This window comes from Theropithecus gelada, chromosome 14 (assembly GCF_003255815.1).
Source record: "Theropithecus gelada isolate Dixy chromosome 14, Tgel_1.0, whole genome shotgun sequence".
In the NCBI taxonomy this organism is placed as follows: Eukaryota; Metazoa; Chordata; class Mammalia; order Primates; family Cercopithecidae; genus Theropithecus; species Theropithecus gelada.
Genome location: NC_037682.1, coordinates 44,811,067 through 44,823,585, shown reverse-complemented (window position 1 = coordinate 44,823,585; position 12,519 = coordinate 44,811,067). Strand labels below are relative to the sequence as shown.

The following is a 12,519-nucleotide window of genomic DNA, read 5'->3' as shown; positions in this document are numbered from 1 at the left end:
CTGTACTTTGACTCACTTCCTTGAAACCAAAAGTTGAGTAACACTACATACATTTGCATCCCCGTTGTTCCTATAGATAAGATTTCTGATGTTAGAATCATAAGGCTTTTGTTTAAGAATTGCTTAAGCAGATCCTGAATTCCAGCAAAACAGCTGATGCCAACCAGTTTAAAGACTCCTACCAGCTTTAAGCAGTGGTTCATGCCTGTAATCCCAGCACTTTGGGAAGCCAAGGTGGATGTATCACTTGAGGCCAGGAGTTTGAGACCAGTCTGGGCAACATGGCAAAACCCTGTCTCTACTAAAAACACAAGAATTAGCTGGGAGTGTTGGCGCACACCTGTAATCCCAGCTACTTTGGAGGCTGAGACATGAGAATCGCTTGAACCTTGGAGGTAGACGTTGCAGTGAGCAGACATCATGCCACTGCACTCCAGCCTGGGTGACAACTGTCTCAAAAACCAAAAAACAAATGAAAAAAGGTTCCCACAGAGGAACTGAATCAGTGTGAGAATACATTTCTTCATCTCTCTGTTCCATGACTTCACCCTGCACTCTTCAACCTACTCCAAAACCCTAGCCCCAAACTCTTTGGGGAGAATGGATTTGAGGTTTCCTCTTATCTCCTCGTTCAGTGGCTCTTATGATTAAAGCTCTTTCTCTGCTGCAACCCAGGAAACTCTATTTCTTTCCTGCGAGTATATGATCAGGCTGAGAGATCCTGTCTCATTTTTAGCCAGTGCTTTACTTTTTTATTTATTTTGGTGAAAAATAAACAAGGTGTCAATCCCCAGTCTTTCTTTGTGCAGCCCCTCCATCTGTCATTCTCTGTGTTACCAGCACATGAGTGTGTTCTGTTCCTGGGACCATGCTATCCCTTGCAGGGTATTGGTCCTTTGGAATTCTGGGGTGACTTAGAAAAGGTCCTCCTCTCTTAATTAAACCTCTTTCTCTGCTGCAATGCAGTGTCTTGGTGGTGTATTGACTCACTGTGCCCATTGGGCAGTGGACCTATTGCGGTTACTTTATCTGACCCCAAATGCCATTAGCCCAGCTATTGAGAAACCTTGGTCTAAAGAACTACTGAAAGGGAAGGGATTCTTATTATTGTTTCCATTTTTTACCCAACATTCTAAGAAACTCTGCAGTGTGTATGGGAAGCGGTAGGCAATTTATGGCAGGCAAGTGGCCTTGTGGGAGATGATGTTGAAGACTAGAGATACTCTCTCCAGAAAAAGCTATGACAATGATGATTGAGTTATGGCTAAAATTTATTGAGTGCCAGCTGTGTGCCAGGCATCGTGGGAAGATTTTTCATTTGTGATCTCTCTTCATTTAGTTCTTACTGCAACCCTGAACAACAATGTCCAGAAAATGGAGGCTTGGATAAATGGAACTCATTCAAGCTCTCAGTAGTAGTGGAACGTCTGAACTCACATTCTTGCCCGCTTTGCTCTTCCACAGACAGCATAAATTGGGAATCAAGCCTGCTTCTTAAAATTATTTATTTATTTTAGAGAAAGGGTCTCATTCTGTTGCCCAGGCTGGAGTGCAGTGGTGCGATCACAGCTCACGGCAACCTTGAACTCCTGGGCTTAAGCAATCCTTCTCCCTCAGCCTCCTGGGTGGTTAGGACTATAGATGTGCAGTATTGCACCTGGCTAATTTTTAAAATGTTTTGTACAGATAGAGGTCTCGTTATGTTGCCTAGGCTGATCTTGAAGTCTTGGGCTCAAGCCATCCTCCTGCCTTGGCTTCCCAAAGTGTTGGGATTATAGGTGTGAGCCACCCTGCCTGGCCACTTTTTGTTATTGTTGCTCATGGTATTTAAAGACAATTTTAACACATTCAGTATTTTTAAATGGAGAGATTTCATGTAAGTTTATAGATTTTCTGCATCTTTTGCCGCAACATCTGGAAAAGCTTGGCACTGATTGGCTGCAGTGCTCTCTGGTTGGCCACAGTCCCCACCTCTCTATTATTTTCCAATTTTATGCCTTCCTTATTTGAGTCATTATCCTGGCTTCTGTAGGTGTTTGAATTTATAATCCCTGCTCCCTATTCACATTGGAGTGCCTAAGTCGTTGACTCCAAAGAGAAAGCTTGTTTACATCCTGGCTTGATGTATGACCTTGGCCAGCCACTGCATCCCTCTGTGCCCCAGTTTTCCTTATCTGTAACATAGAGATAATAACAGTACCTTCTCATAGGGGGTAGTGTGAGGCTTAAACTAGTCAATGCATGTAAAGTACTTAAAACAGTGCTGTAAACGTGGTAACTGCCATATGAGTGTAAGTTGTTGTTATTGTTACTATGTGCTCCTTCGCAAAATAATGTCCTTTGGGATTAGTCCTGGTGGATTCTTTATTGAAGGTATTTGTCAGTTGATCTGTAGTTTAAAATCTGTTAGAGAGGCATTGTAAAATGGTCAGAAAGACTTCAGATTCTTCCTGTTTACAATGACAATAATAATATATACCTCCTGGATTTTATGAGGATTTCATGAGATAATCATTAAAGTGTTCAACACAGAGCCTGACATACCAAGACTCACATGGTTAATTTCCTTTCTCCATCCCTGCCTAGATCAGGCCTTCTCAACCTTGGTACTACTGATGTTTTGGACTAAATAATTCTTTTTTCTTTTTTTTTTTAAGAGACAGGGTCTTGCTTCATCACCCAGGCTGGGAATGCAGTGGCATGATCATGTCTCACTGCAGTGTTGCATTTCTGGGCTCAAGCAATCCTCCTGCCTCAGCTTCCCAAGTATTTAGGACTATGGGTGTGTGCCATCACGCCTGACTAAAGGACTGAATAATTTTTTGTTGTGGGGGGCTGTCCTGTGCACTATAGGATATTTAGTATTAGCATCCCTGGCCTCTACTTATTAGATACCAGTAAGCACCAGGTCCCCAAGGTGTGACAACTAAAAATGTCTCCAGACTTGCCAAATGTTTCCTGGGGAGAAAACTCATCCCTAGTTGAGCACCACACTGTTAGGTCCTGTCACAGGCTCCCCGGTAGATGGTGTGGTTGCTGCCTCTGCCTACCCATGTGAGAGTAGAAAGAACACAGCACGTGTATCCTAGAGTGCTTACTGAATGTGGTGCCAGGCAGCGGGTCCAAGGCGAACTTCTTAGAAAGCCTTCTGTAGCAGTACCCTTCAGGAGGTCTGTTTATTTTCCAATTAAATTCGTTTCAGCAATTTATTTGTTTTCTGCAGAGTCATAAGGATCTGGGTTCAAATCCTGATTCTCTTCCTCATAAGCTGTGTGGCTTCAGTAGAGTTACCTACCTCTTTAAGCCTGTTTCCTTATTTTGAAAATGGAAGATTATAGTACCTCGTGCATAGGCTCTTGTGAGGATTAAATGAGATAATGCACACAAAATGCTTGCCCACCACATAGAGAGTGCTCTGTATACAAATGCCTTTGTCATCAATACGAGGTGCAGTTGTGGGGACTGGGGGCTCTGATGGAGAAAACATAATTCTTTGGTTCTTTTATTAATATATCTGGCTTTGCCTAGTTAATACTTTCCTGAAGTTACTCTCTAATATTTGGCAAATGTTTTTGGCATTTGTTTTTAAACTGCTGCAGAGAGATGCATCTCTGTTTTCTGTACAGATTTCACTGTGTTTCTATTCTGTCCTCTCCTAAACAGATTCCTGTGTTATCAGTGACCATCCCAAAATACAGATCAAGAACTCGACTTTCTGCATGACTGCCTATCCCAACTTGACAATGGTTAATTTCACCAGCCAGGCCAATAAGACATTTGTCAGTGGAAGTGAAGAGTATTTTAAGTAAGATGACTCTCTTTTTCTTTTTTTACCTTCTAAGAGAAACCCAATGAATTAATAAATATTCAATTTGCAGACCAGAGGTGTGGGTGGTCCAAGGGATGAGACCAGAGAGGAAGGTTTTTTCCCTGGTTTGGCTTCCTAGAGCAGATTGTTGTGTCTAGTGAGCCTGGAAAGCAGAGCTGGATGAACGATGGCAGTAGGAGCAGAATCAGTGTGGCTATAATTCATGATGTTGATGAAAAGCCCATTGCAAAACCTTGATCCAGTGTGATCTAAGTGGACTGTCAGTTAACCAGATTAGTTTTTCTTCCATCTGCACTTGGCTTCAGGGAAGAGAGGCAAAAAGAAAACAAGTCATGTTCAAAGTTTTAGTTTAAATAAGAAGAAATTCATTTTTTTCCTTTTTTCAGAGCTTTGCCTTAGTTTTGTATTTTTCAATATCGGTTTTGCTAGACATTGGAGATTGAGGTTCAGGGATACTTGAAGATCCTTAGCTACCACTGGAAGATTTAGTGAAGTTCATAGAATTATTTTTTTATTTTCTTTCTTTTTTTTTTTTTTTTGATATGGAGTCTCGCTTTGTCGCCCAGGCTGGAGTGCAGTGGCGCGATCTCGGCTCACTGCAACCTCCGCCTCTGGGTTCAAGTGATTCTCATGCCTCAGCCTCCTGAGTAGCTGGGACTACAGGCACGTGCCACCATGCCTGGCTAATTTTTTGTATTTTTAGTAGAAACGGGGTTTCACTGTGTTAGCCAGGATGGCCTCGATCTCCTGACCTTGTGATCTGCCCACCTTGGCCTCCCAAAGTGTTGGGATTACAGGCGTGAGCCACTGCACCCAGCCATGAAATTATATCTTAGGGGAGATAAATGTAGACAGAGTTCATCATAGGGTACGTAAAAAGTGTTCTCTAGCTAAACTTTAATTCAGAGGTTGTAAATTCAAATGCACTCAGGCATGGCAGAATTATAAATGAGTAAAGTGAAAATAAGTGAGTGATAGGGAGGGGTGGGGACTGTGGCAAACCAAAGAGGCTGCCTGTCACAGGTAAGGGAGGCCACTGGTGCTCAGCTCCTCTGATCACTGCCTTGTGAAATTGTGGGGCAGTGCTGCCAGAGCTTCTATTTTACAATCAAAGATGGAAATAAAATCTGGATTTTTATGTATCTCTCCTATTTTAAATGGCAGCAAAATAATTCAAATAGAACATGGGGATCAAATAAAATGCATTAATCAATGAGCTTCCAGTTTGTGGCTTTCACTTAGATGATAAGTGGTTGCTAATACCTCGACTCTTCTCCCAGTTGTCATTAATTCTTATTCCTGTTTTTTTTTCCCCTGTAGACTCAGAGTGTACATGGTTGTTCCTTGCAGAACAAAAGGGAAAGTTACCTAATTGATTAAATAGTCCCCTTTGACCATAATTACCATGGTATTGGGGTGGGCCTTTAATTATCCCCGAGCACTGAGCAACTGCGTCTGAACTGGTATATGATGAAATCTGAAAAACTGCCAAAAGCAGGTTTGCAAATCATTTGCCAGTACACCTAATCCATGCAGTCAGGTGTACTAGAAAGTGATTTGCAAGCCTGCTTTTGGTGGCCTTTACTAATCCTTTGGGGCCAGTCTTTATTTCTAAGAAGAAATGTCATCAGGAGTTTCTTGGGACTTGTTTGAGGTCCTACAATTGAAGTGTGGAGCAGTTGAGATGGCTAAGTCGTGTAATTGTTGACTATGTGGTTTACCTATTTTGGGGATGGGACATGGGGAAGGTCCTTTTCCTCACTTGGCAAATATGGTCCTCAGGATTTTGCCTTGGAACCAAGTTTAGTTCCAGCCTTGGTCTGCCCTAGTCAACTCTGAGCCCAGGTTCTGCCAGGGTTTGGGCCTGAAAGAGGCTCTGTCTGCACAGAGTTGGCCATCCCTGTTATGAAAAACATGGCTGTGTGTTGCCAAAGAGCCTCTCAAGCTAGCCGGCTGGACCAGGAGTGGGGCTGCTGCCTACATTTCCCTCGGCAGGTCAGAACGTTCTGGGCCATCATTCCCACAGTCCTGCGAGCCTGGATGCTGGCTTGCCTGTTCTTTAGGTCACAGAAAAATGTCAACCTACAAACACAGCAGTTTCACAGAGGATGTATGTCTAGATGGTTGTGGAGTAGAAGGAATTGTCTGAATCTGTTATCAGGCACTGTCCCTGAAGCTGCCTCCTGTCCTCAGGGGTGAGGCTGCCCTGCTAGCCATTTGGCCAGGCAGGCCATGATGTCTTCATTTTCTATACAAGTTGCCAGCAGCAGCTACAGCTGACCAGTGGCCTCTTCTGTCGGCAGCTGCTCATCTGTCTTAGAATGTTTTGCTTGAGCAAGGTCTAGGCAGCCCTGCTTTTATAATTAAGCCAACCTTAGCCTCAGGAAATGCCCAACACAACTTGAACTACAATCCAGGGCCACATTTTTAGTCATTTAGCATGTGCAGTTTCCACTATGTACTAATTTTTAAAATTTAAAACCACACAAATACTATCAGAATAAATTCTCATAAGAGAGTAGAGCAATAGAGAAAACACACAAAAATCACCCTCGACGGTTCAGAGTTTCTGTTGCACTCCTCCTGGGGATGTGCTAGTGAGAATGGAACTGACAGCCTTGTCCTGAAGCCTGCCCAGGGCCATGAGTGGCCTCCTAGCACATAATCAAGAGCAAGGTAAATCCAGCTGGAGTCTCTGCAGATGGCTGTGGGCAAGAGCCCAGACCAGCAAGTTCCCCACAGCCTGATGTGATTAAGTCTGCGATGGTGGGGCGGGTGGAGGATGCTGGGGTTTTGTGCAAGGCTCCTGGCTCTACTGGAGGCTTAAAGCCTGCTGCCTGTCACCTCCCTCTCTCCTCCTTTCTATCACTTCCCCCATCCCTCCCTCCAATTCTTAGGTACTTTGTGCTGAAGATTTCTGCAGGGATTGAATATCCTGGCGAGATCCGGTGGCCACTAGCTTTCTGCCTCTTCCTGGCTTGGGTCATTGTGTATGCATCCTTGGCTAAAGGAATCAAGACTTCAGGAAAAGTAAGCACTTGGATTTATCTAAGTAAGAGAAAGCTGTGGGACGCCCAGGGGTGGTTGCTTTAGGGAGCAGGCAGAGCACTGGGAAGAGAGTCAGGAGCTGTGGATGCTGATTCTGACTCTGCCCTGGAGCAGCTGAGGGGCTGTAGGCAAGTGACTTCACTTTCATCTGCAAAATGGGGATAATAATACCTTTCTTGCAGGGCTGTTTTAAGGGTTAAATGAGACACATATATACAGAGCTCCCAAGGGATGGTGGGGGTACTCTGATTAGGATTTCCTTCCTTTCCTCTCAGGGGCGGCCACTCATTCAGCAGAAGGAACCTCCCTGATATCATTCAGTCACTTCCCCTAAACTCTAGAATTTGTGCTGCCGGCCTCTTGCCTCTTAGTCTGGCTGCCAAGTTAGTTATTGCTTCTGCCAAGAAGCTGGCTGAAGATCAAGACTGTGTAGTAGATTCCCTCTCCTCACTCCTGGCCACCATGTTCGTGGCCTTCCTTGCCTTTCTTTCAACCCTAAGCTTGACACTCTTCTACCCCACGTGCCCCTAGCACTAAAGGAAGATGGTTCTGGCCGTGGAATTTTGGCTGAGCAATTACTTGGTAAGGGTCACTTAGTGATCGCTTGGCTGGGCCCTTTGGAGATGATGAAACTCCCACCCAAGCTCAGTTCCAAGCCACAGAAAGAGAGGAGCCCATGGAACCTCAGGCCACACTGGGCATTGTTGTAGCATTCACGGTAACATTTCTTCATCTCCTTGCAGCCTTAGAAAAACCTACTGAAGGCTGGGCGCAGTGGCTGTAATCCCAGCACTTCGGGAGGCTGAGGCAGGTAGATCATCTGAGGTCTGGAGTTTGAGACCACCCTGGCTAACATAGTGAAACCCTGTCTCTATGAAAAATACAAAAATTAGCTGAGCATGATGGGGGGCACCTGTAATCCTAGCTACTCGGGAGGCTGAGGCAGGAGAATCACTTGAACCCAGGAGGCAGAGATTGCGGTGAGCCAAGATGGCGTCACTGCACTTCAGTTTGGGTGACAGGGTGAGATCCTGTCCCGCCGGACACACACACACACACACACACACACACACACACACAAACACACACACACACACAAAAGAAAGAAAGAAAAGAAAAGAAAAACCTACTGAAGAATTAACCAGTTATTCCAATACCATGCAATAATATTTAATTACCCCAGGAGGTATTTGCATGTTTTAGGATGAAACAAAAATGTCTTTAAGTCCCAAGGAATGAGGATGTAATGGGGGATTCTGAGACCATAGGTTATGGCGTTGAGATTTGGTCTGTTATCCAGGCCAAGGATTTCTGCGATTGTGTTACAATCAACCAACTTCTGAAGGATCGGGTCTCATCGGGAGGGTAATCAGTGCCATCTTTCACCACCAGGCATGCTTCGCACCCCCCACTAGACACCCAATCCTGGCACCTATTAGCCACATAGACCAAACTGTCTTCTCCCTGGGGACATGGACATTTTTTGATTATGGCTTTTATTAGTGCTTGCTTTTCATGTCATCTAATTCCACAGTGACTGGAGTGGTAGATTCTGGCAGGGTTGTCAGGGTTACCTGAGGCAGGTGGTACGCCTAAAATCACAGAGTGTGGGGAGAATCAGACCAGCTAGAGAGAACCAGCCCGGGAGTGAGGAGACCTGGGCCCTTGACCTTGGGGACTGCTCATGGTGTTTGCTGTGTAGGGGTATCTCTACTTGGGCGGTGAAACATGGCTGAGCTTCTGATTTTGCTCTTAGCTTTAATTTCTTTTTCTTTTTTTTTTTTTTTGGCCAATAAATGAAAAGCACATTTTCCTAGCTATTTTAGAAGTTCTGTTTCCTCATTTCTAAGGTGAGGGCAATTGGACTGGGTGATGTCTAAGGCCCTCTAGTTCTAAGATTATTCTGTTGGACACTTGCTGGGTGACTTGGAGGTTTGGGGGCACTTTTACTCTGTGACCTCAGTTTCCCCTTCTGTAAAATGAGAACTGGGATTCAGTGACCCCTGAGGAAACTGCTGGCTTTGAGTGAGTACCACGAGACTGGATTGATTGTTTTTCTAAGGTTACAGGGAGATGGGAAATGTTAACTTGACCCTTATGACAATACCCAGCCTGGCCTGAAGTTTCCCGGACCCCTCACTTTCTGTAGCTTGGAGCTGAGCTTGGGTGGGGTTTCCATAAACGACAAAGGGCCCAGCCAAGCGATTGCTCAGTGAGACTAGCCAAGTATCTGCTCAATCAAAATCCCATGGGCAAGACTGTCACTTCTGTAAGTGGCCAGATAGGTGTCTGTAGTATAGGCTGGAAGGTGAGACTGCAGGAGGAGAGGTGATAGGTGAGGAGGGTGAGAACAGCACCTTTTAATGATGTGAGGAAGAATGGCCTGTGGCTTGAGTCAGATCAATCTTAGTTCAAATCCTGGCTCTATCACTTTCTAGTTGTGTGACTCCGGACAAGCTATTTAACCTTCGAAACCTATTTCCTTCTCTGTAAATTGGGGATAATAGTGCATAATACTTAGGGTTGCTATAAGGATTAAGTGAGATATGCATGTTACTACCTGGTGTATGGTCAGTTATTAATTAACGTTATCTCCTTTCATGTTTATTATTCTGAATGGCTGCTGTATCGACTGCGTATTGTGCCACTTTGACATCTCCAGAGCAGAGGCTTTGTTGGGGAGATGGGAAGAGAAAGAGAGCTTTGTTGAACACTGTATGCCAGGCACTGTGCTGGCTGCTTCACATGCGTTAGAAGCACATTGATTCCCACTTCGTAGAGAGAGACTGAGGCTTGTCAAGGTAGAGTAAATTGCCTGAAGTCATAGAGTTTTTAAGTGGCAGTAGTGGGATTTGAATCCAGGTCTATCTGGCTTTGAAGCCGAGACATTTTTTATTTTTTTTTATTGAGATGGAGTCTCACTTTGTCACCAGGCTGGAGTGCAGTGGCGCCATCTTGGCTCACTGCAACCTCCGCCTCCTGGGTTCAAGTGATTGTCCTGCCTCAGACTCGCGAGGAGCTGGGACTACAGGTGCCCACCACCATGCCCGGCTAATTTTTTTGTATTTTTAGTAGAGACAGGATTGCACCATGTTGGCCAGGCTGGTCTTGACCTCCTGATCTCAGGTGATTCCCCTGCCTTAGCCTCCCAAGGTGCTGGGATTACAGGCGTGAGCCATCGTGCCCAGCCAGCCTAGACTTTTTCTAATACAAGACATTCTCTCCCAAGAAGGGGTTATTAAGAATAGATAGTAAATGAGGAATTCTGGAGCCATCATTTTCATATAGTGGGGAAAAAATCTCCCCACAGTGAATCAGAATCTGCATTTCTACCCAGTCTCTGCTGTGTTGCTGTGTGACTTTGGGCAAGTCACAGGATATATTACAGCTTCATTTCTAGCAAAATCAACAGTTAGAATATTCTCTAGGATTCTTTTTATCTTATTAGTCTGTGTTCTTTTGGAATGGCATGGCAGCCAGTTCTTTCCACTGATTTAGAATTTAATTCTTGGTGATAGATTTCATAGGCTTTCTGGAATAGGAAGTTTTGAGCAGGTATGTTTTTCTTTCAGATCTGCCAACTTATCTCTCTGTTTGATTGAGAAAAGTTTCCAACCAGAGATCAATGATCAATTTCTATTTTAAATGAAGAATACCACCAGAAATAATGAATCACAATTTACTATCCTGCCCTGGGCTGTGCAGACATTAATCATAGAGCATTATTTGGGAGCCAAGGTGGATGCACAGCTGAAGCTGCTTTATGATGAACTCCTCTGTGATTGAAATCTCAGGAACACTGTCATTTTTATGCAAAAGAGATGTCATCCTCCTGCAGCCAGATAAGCTCAGTTCCTCTTGTTTAGGGCCTTAGGAGACAGGACTAGCAGTTTGCTGCCTCTGAGACAGGTCTTCCTATTTCACTGTTGGAGACTTTTCCAGCAGCTAGAATTTCAGAGGCATGGGCGACCAGCACGCAGCCTGAAGGTCAAATGCAGCCCACCTGCCCTCAGGGGCGCCTCTGCCTGAGAGTTGTGGCAGCGAAGCAAAGCTAACCTAATTAGCTCGTACGGGCTGGTGGGCTTTTACCACCTGTTCGGGGTCCCATGGTGAGAAGGATGCCTGGAGGTGTCAGGCCAACAGGCTCAGATGGGCGAGTCAGTGTCACTCCTGCCAAGTGTAATTCATTACTGTTCAAGTTTAATTCCTCTGACAATACAATGTGGAAACAAGTGCCTTCTAAATCTCCCCTGACACAGAGGAACTAGCTGTGCAGAAAGCCTCCATGCCCACCTGACTCACATTTGAGGCATTCCCAGGATTTGTAAACCAAACTGTTGGCCCCCTCAGTTCACCATGATCACCATCTAAAAATGAATGCATCACCTGGGCGAGGTGAGCAAGTGCCTAGAGTGCAAAATTGAGAGGCACTCACTCTCAGGTTCCCGAAGTGCAGGGCCAGCACCTGACAGTGAATTCCTCCGTAAATTTTGTACCCTAGATGCCTCCTGTCTCACTTGCCTCCCCCTAGTCCTGGCCCTGCCATACACATTTCTGATCGTGTGGCCCACAGAATGGCGTTCATGGAAAGAGTGGCTTTGGAGTGGGGAAGCTTTGGGCTTAAATCCTGGCTGAAGACTTTGAACGAGATATTTAATCCCTTTTGAGAGGCTTAACCTGAACCTCAGTTAACTTCTCTGCAAAATGGGAGAAATATACCTGGCCACAGAGGGAACTCAGGAATGATGGTGTCTAAACAGCCTCCAACAGTGAAATGGGAACAGTTGTATCTTAAACTCATGCCAGCCTTGGAGATTTCCTCCTATAAGCCACCGCCATCTAGGTCATGTCCTCTCCCTCACCTCTTCCTTCCATCCTCACTTCCCACTAGCCCCAGGTGGTCAGGGGATGGAAAGGATACTCCTTAGCTGTGTCGCATCCCATCCCCATGCTGTTTTGGGGGCAGGAAAGTCAGGCTGGTCAGGGCCTGCCCTTGTAGCATCTCCTCTTCCCAGCCCCACCTGACAGCTGTGAGGCCAGCCCTGAGATGTCAGATGCCCTTGGATTTCCTAACATCCACGTGTGGAAGGGCTTCACTTCTCCTTAGACTTCAAGGGGAGGGAAGGAGAGAAGCAGGTTTGGTAGAAATAGAGAGGAGCTGGCTGCTGCCCCTCCCTTCCATCCCTAGCACTACAAGTTCTTTGAGACAAGGAGGGAGGAGAGACTGTTGTTCTGTGGGGCAGGGAAAAGGTATCGCTGGTGTCGCAGTAGAGAGAAAAGGAGGGCAGCCCATCCCCGGCAGCTCTGAACCTGCAGCCAGGAAGAAGGAGTTTGGCCTTGAGTAATTGGGTTTAGAGACAGAAGCAACTTCCCCATTTCAGTTCATGGCAATTCCACCCTTTCAGTTGCTGAGGCCAAAACACTTGGGAGTCACTCTGACTCTTCTGTTTCTCTCACACTCCCCATTAAGTCTGGTGGCTCCTCTCGAAAATGTATCTGGCAACTGTTTCTCACCAGCTCCATTGACAACACCCTGGCTGGAGCTATCCCCATTCTTTGTCCCTTGCCTGCTGGCTGCTGCGGCTTCCTTACTGTTATCCCTGCCGTATTCTTGCTACATAGCAACTGGGAGATTCTGTGGA

The 12,519-nt window shown here is 45.5% G+C and overlaps 1 protein-coding gene across 2 annotated transcripts in view; it reads left to right on the top strand.

The window, feature by feature from the left end:
* Nucleotides 1–12,519, top strand: part of SLC6A5 (solute carrier family 6 member 5) — a 54,195-nt gene that overhangs the window by 11,439 nt on the left and 30,237 nt on the right. For both annotated transcript variants that reach the window (XM_025357281.1, XM_025357280.1), the window contains 2 exons: nt 3,664–3,805; nt 6,727–6,859. In XM_025357281.1, coding sequence (XP_025213066.1) covers nt 3,664–3,805; nt 6,727–6,859 — 275 coding nt within the window. The remainder of the gene's footprint in view (nt 1–3,663; nt 3,806–6,726; nt 6,860–12,519) is intronic.